General features: G+C 40.2%; 1 protein-coding gene across 1 annotated transcript in view; it reads left to right on the top strand.

The window, feature by feature from the left end:
• LOC131882431 (uncharacterized) overlaps positions 1-2,409 on the top strand; it is a 6,411-nt gene extending 4,002 nt beyond the window's left edge. Inside the window, exons 4-6 of the mRNA XM_059229573.1 lie at positions 431-754; positions 984-1,255; positions 2,012-2,409. Coding sequence (XP_059085556.1) covers positions 431-754; positions 984-1,255; positions 2,012-2,284 — 869 coding nt within the window. The 3' untranslated portion in view covers positions 2,285-2,409. The remainder of the gene's footprint in view (positions 1-430; positions 755-983; positions 1,256-2,011) is intronic.
• The last annotated feature ends 3,543 nt before the right edge of the window (positions 2,410-5,952 follow it).

Below are 5,952 nucleotides of genomic sequence, written 5' to 3'. Positions count from 1 at the left end.
GGCAGATGGTGAATTCATTTCCAAGAACATTAGAACTTCGAGTTGGCAAGAAATGACGGTAATTTAAAAATGTCTCTTCAAATCACTTTATGCCACAAACATGTCCATCTGCCCAGGTTCTCCATAAGCAAATCATGCTCATGTTTCTCTATCAAAGCGACGGGAGCAAAATTTGCCAAGTCATTGCAGGTCAAAGGCAGGTCATGAAGGCCGTAGCCTTCATGGCGACAAAGTATTCCATACCCTGCCATTATTGTCCAAATCTGATGACTGGTGGTTCAAAACGAGGCCATATCGAGGGCTACTCGCAAAACTTATTTCCAAGCTTAAAATTGTCCAGACTGCCGTACTTCGTCCTTAAATACTGAATCGATTTGTTGCCCTCATTTCCGGCCACCCTGTATTCAACGACCTGCGTCTCTTCCTGCAGGCCTCTTTTGTGTACTGTTGTGGTTGGACGCTGGACGAAAACCGGATGAAGCCACATTACGCCTCGCATCCGCATTATCTCTGTTGGGATTATGGACGGGGACCATGTACATGTTGGTTCGAACCTTGCGTCAGGTTCTCAAACGAGACTTGACCATGCGGCCTTTACGGAAGTTCGCATGTACTGTGTTGGTGGCATTGCTCCTTATTGGGGTCTGTGTGGAATGCGCCGTCGAATTCTTCATCCCGTATTTCAAGGCCAATCAACACTCGCTGGTCGTCGCCATGGGATGCCTGCATATCATGATGGCTTCTCATATTTTCAGTAAGTAAAGGCATTCACTTCCAATTGTGGATCTAATTAATTGAATATCTAGTTGTCTAATGTCAATCAAATGTTTTATACTGATTCTCATGTTTTACGAGCACTTGAGGGTTACATTCTTTGAAGCGGTTAGACAACAGCCCGCAAGACCAAAACCAACCGATTAGGTCATGATTAAGAAAAATGCTTAGTAGAAGGACTACTAAGTCATACTGATCGTTCCTTTCAGCTGATACCTTAAGGGCTTGCATCTATTACATCGTCAATAGAACAGACGTATTTGGATCACCTATCAAATGGGACGGGGCGTTCCACAATTTCAAACTCATCGATATTACATCCCGAATGGGTCTGTCTACCTACTGTGGAGGCCTCTGTTTTTCGGCCTTTTATCATTCCGATCTGAAGCAATTTTATTCCTTCAGTGGTGTGTGTATTTTGAATACCGTAGGCTTATACCGAAGTTGTCGCTATTTCATTGATACTCAAGCTCGAAGCCAGGTAAGCCTCGCTTTTTATTAATTTTCTCAAGCTTATACCAATCATATTTCTTTAGTCTTGGACCTTTATGCGCATCTTGTGCCCGTTTTCAAATTTTTATGCATTCGAGAGGGATTTTATGTGGGTTGCGCAATTGTATTTTCATTATTTTGATATGAAATTGGCACCCCTGACGCATGTCTACCCTTGAAAATTAAGGGTGATGCGTGCCATCTCTTTCCTAGGACACATTTATGATCCCACAACACACTGATAAGATACTATCATTCAATATTTCCAAAGAACCCCACAAACAGTAACCCACTGAGCACCTTTTAAGAATGGCGGCATTGGCTGAAGCCGATGTCAAAAAACAGTAGTTTTCCTCGGGATGAAAAGTCATCTCTGGAGAAACCTGAATTTCCCTGCCCTATTACGGAAACCCTGACACCAGCCATCAAAATTTGAAGTGTCCCTACTTGATCACATGGGGGGACGGGCAGACAAGTCAAAGCTGTTGCATCAACTCAGATTGTTATGGAAGTTTAGTCTTGGATTGCAGTTCAGATTCCGATCCACTAGAATCGGAGCTTACCGTTGAAAGAATGTGTCCAGTTTAGCATATTGCTGAAAATAACTTGATATGCCACAACAAGATGTCATCTTTGAAGTTTAATTGCATCTTTATTTGCACCTTCATTTTCTCTTTTATGCATAATTTTGAGAAACTCTCTTATAATTCTATTCAAAGCGACCATAACCAATTCAAACTTTCAGCACGTTGTCTCATTAATGCAACGCATGGACGATGCCAATCCAGAGCGAATTGCTCGCGTGAACGATAACTGTTCCGTTTGTTGGAGTTCCCTGGATGATGATGGCTCCGTCAAAGTGACTCCTTGTGATCACTTGTTCCATAACTTGTGCCTCCAAAGCTGCCTCTATAACTCGTCCACGTGCCCAATGTGCCGGTATGAGTTCGGCCCCAATAACAATGAACAGGGTGACGGAAACGACACCGAAGATGAAGTGGTGCATCCTGAACAGTAGTTGTGAACCATTGGAATATACGAATATACATACAGTGATATATTTTTGACATGACCCAAAGAGCAAGTTCGAAATCCGTGAGAGTTCGAATGAAATGTGTAGAAATAAAGTCCAATGAAATCGAATCTTGGATTGTTGTTACATCTGTTTTTTTGGAGCCCTCATTATAAATGAATTGAATTTTGAAGTGGAGGATGGTTGAATTAAATGTTCCGAATGGTTTTTGCTTTTAAGTACCAAATAGGATTCTCCAAAGATAGATATACAATCTGTCTGTATTTTAATGAAAAGATTCGTTAATCTGTACAGATTTGCCCAATCAGGAAGGATTTTGATTTATGCCTTAGCTAGGCGAGTTGGGGGTCCTTTCCATATCGGCCAATGTCATTCATTTTAAAAACGAAATGTCAAAATAAAAAATCTAGCTCAATCACAGAGCAAATTGGGTTTATTCCTTCCAACATGATCTTTCTGGAGGGTCAAAGAAGTAGTAAATAGAATGGTTGGATCATGTCAAGAATGCGGACTTTGCTCAACCGACCACTTTGTTGCCTAAAACAGGTCTATAAATCTGTTTATGATCAATTCAAAAGAGATCATTCATTTTACATTTAGCAGCAATCCGACAGCTACTTGTGTCTAGATTGCTTGACAAAGTGGTGCCTTGGCATGCCTGCACACGATTCTACTTCACAAGAACAACATTCGCTCACCAATAAACTGTACATCAACTGCACTTGGTGCGTCACTTTCCAATTGGTGGCTCTGATATACTGCTCTGGAAATTTGCATTTTCATGTAATGCCGCCATTATATTCTGGTTTGAGAGGCAAACACTAGGTCAGCTCTTGTTTGCCCTGAGCGAGAATCCTTATTGCCTTTGGAGAGCCTATAATTTCGTTTGTTGGTCTGGCCAACCAGAATTCCAATCCTTGCATATGTCCGCTCATTGTCGAGGTGAAGGTTTCTACTCGTACAATGTCGTTTGCTCTCAAATCTTTTGCTGGAGGTATTCAAGGCAGACTTGAACGGTCCATGTGTTATATGCCGTTGGTGAATTGTAGTTACTTTTTGCCCTGACGAAATTTGCCAAAGCATTCTTTCTTGTCTCTAAAGGGATGTGTCTCAAAATCTCTGAACCCAATGTTGTTTTCTTATGAATTCTAAGGGGACTGCCAAAAGTGCTCAAGAGAACAACCTTAGAGAATAAAATGTTTTATTGATTAGCTTAATCTACTTTGGAATCTCCTTTACGGAATTAAGCCTTTCAGGTATGCTGAATTGACGTGCTTCTTACTATCTTCTATGATTGCTCAGTTTCCTTTGCATCAAATGCGTAGTAATATGACGGTGTTTATCCTTAGATTTGGATCGGAATGGGAAAAAGAGACACCTCAATATGACCTCCCCATATGCTTGAGTGCTACCAGTGAAACCATTTTGTTGAGATACACTTGTTTGTACTCATTTTGGCCCATGTATTTAAGAGACACTACATATGGAAATGTGTTAAAGATAGAACTTTGAGGAAAGAAAGTTTAAACCTGAAAAAAAAGTGTTTCGGCCTTGTTGACGGAAAAAAATGTTGAGCCATATTTCCAATTCTTTCCCTTTTTAACCATTTTTTACTTTCTAGACTATTTGTCAACTTTTTGCTTAACATTTTAGGACATTTTTGCCTTTTATTGTCATTTGATTCCTTATGTGCTGCCTTCTTAACTTGTTGTTCCTTATTTGGGACTTTTTTATTCACTTCTGTGAAGCACAATCAGATGAAGGATTAAATCCTCAGTCAGAACCTCTTAGCATTTTGGGGGGCTTAGGTTTTCACTGGCTTTAGTAACCACTGCAAATAATGTAATCCCCGATATAATTGACCACGCGCACTCTACACAATAATTGGTTTAACAACGAATTTGAATATCAAATTCCACTCCTTTTTTTTGGTTTGGGAAAGTCTGCAAAAAAACTACAGTTGAGCCACAACTACCGTTACGGGTTTAATCTGACCCAAACTTATTTTATGAATAAAAGGACACTCAGCAGCAAGAACAGTAGTTTTCAAAAGAGAGTAGAGTGTTCCATGACATGTGTTTCAATTGAAAGTGTGTTCAAATGTCTAACATTGCAAGAAAAAAAATGGCATCTTTTTACAAACTCAATTGGGTGCCTAGATTTTGGTAACATGTAAATGCAACAAAGAGGTTAAAAGGGGTTGAGAACGACTTTTTCCCCATTTTAGCAGTTCGTTTTGCATTATTGCACCTCGGTTTTGCAAATTTACACCTTTTTTTGCACATTTTCACATTATAAAGGCGTTTAAAGTACCGGATCGGGTTTCAGCTGTGTGAGCTAGTCAGGCTGCGCCACAATTGCGGCAAGAACTACCATAATTTTAGCGCATCCAGTGCTTCCAAATTTTCACTGTCAAATTTGTTCGCCAGCTAAGGAAATCGTTCGACAATTATTTTGAACTATTTAAGTTCATTTGATAAAGATGACACATTACATGGCAAGTGACAAAAACATGCAAAAAATACGGAAAGAATATTTGAAGCCAACTTTTTGTCATCAGTAAGAAGTGTGGTGACACTTCCTTCTTGGAAGAACCAAACGGCGCACAAGTATGAAATCCTAAAGCTTTACGCTTCTCTATTGTCAAGTTTTGACAACTTTTTTTGTTTTTTTTTCAACTTCTAGGTAACAATCTGAAAGTTGGGGCTTTTCCACTCAGCGTCAAACACACTTGTGATTGACTCACTCTCAGGCTGCAACCAAACTTTTGTCCTTGTGATGCTGTGGTGGCTAATGTTAAACGCTGCTTTACAGACAAGGCAAATATTTCAGCCAACAATAAGACTAGATTATTGCAAATTGCAAAATATTGCATATTGCAAAATATTGCAAATTGCTCGGCCAAGGCAAGGCAAATGTAAGGCTAGAATCATCTCTTCTAAAGGCAATAAATTCTTCCATGAAATGTGCTTGTAACAGTGCAAATATTAGCATTGGAAGCTGTCTTTGTGGAAAAGCCTTTCCTGTTTGGGCCCATCATTAGAAACATTGATGAGATTTTGCCAAATTGGAAGCAAATTATTCCATATGTCCATTTGTCTTGTCCATGTGTCCAAAATCCCGGACCAACCCATGTTCAGGGGCTTCTTAGATCGGCTGACACCAACTCGTTGGTAAATCAAGTCTTCTACTATTGTTCTCAACCATATCTTGTTATGCCCTCCTGGTTTTCATTCACTTAGACATGACAGTTTTTACATTGACTGTCCTTTTTTGTACCGGTTACAAATCCTTGAGCTCTTAAGCCGCAATTAAAATCCATTGTCGAGTGACCTTCATGACCAACAGAAGTGCCATTTTCCTTCTTCCAAATCAAGTACTAGTCCCATTTTAGCTCAAACGACTCTCGCAACAATCTTTATGTTGTATTCAAGGTCCACCAAAATACTAGCTGCGGGGTAGCTGCTGCTCGTAGCGAGACCTCTAAAACGCGCGTATGTAGCATACAGGTACTATAATAAAACATGCCTCCTCGTCCTCCGCCTTCGTTGGTTCCCTAGTTCACCTTCATTTTCAAGGGGCACCGGAATTGAATTGGCCAAGAGGCCGGTGAGTTCTCTCTCTCTCTCTCTCTCTCTCTCTCTCTCTCTCTC

This window comes from Tigriopus californicus, chromosome 6 (genome assembly GCF_007210705.1).
Source record: "Tigriopus californicus strain San Diego chromosome 6, Tcal_SD_v2.1, whole genome shotgun sequence".
NCBI classification, from domain to species: domain Eukaryota; kingdom Metazoa; phylum Arthropoda; class Copepoda; order Harpacticoida; family Harpacticidae; genus Tigriopus; species Tigriopus californicus.
Note: the sequence above shows the minus strand (reverse complement) of the source record. Positions and strands in the feature narration are given on the sequence as shown.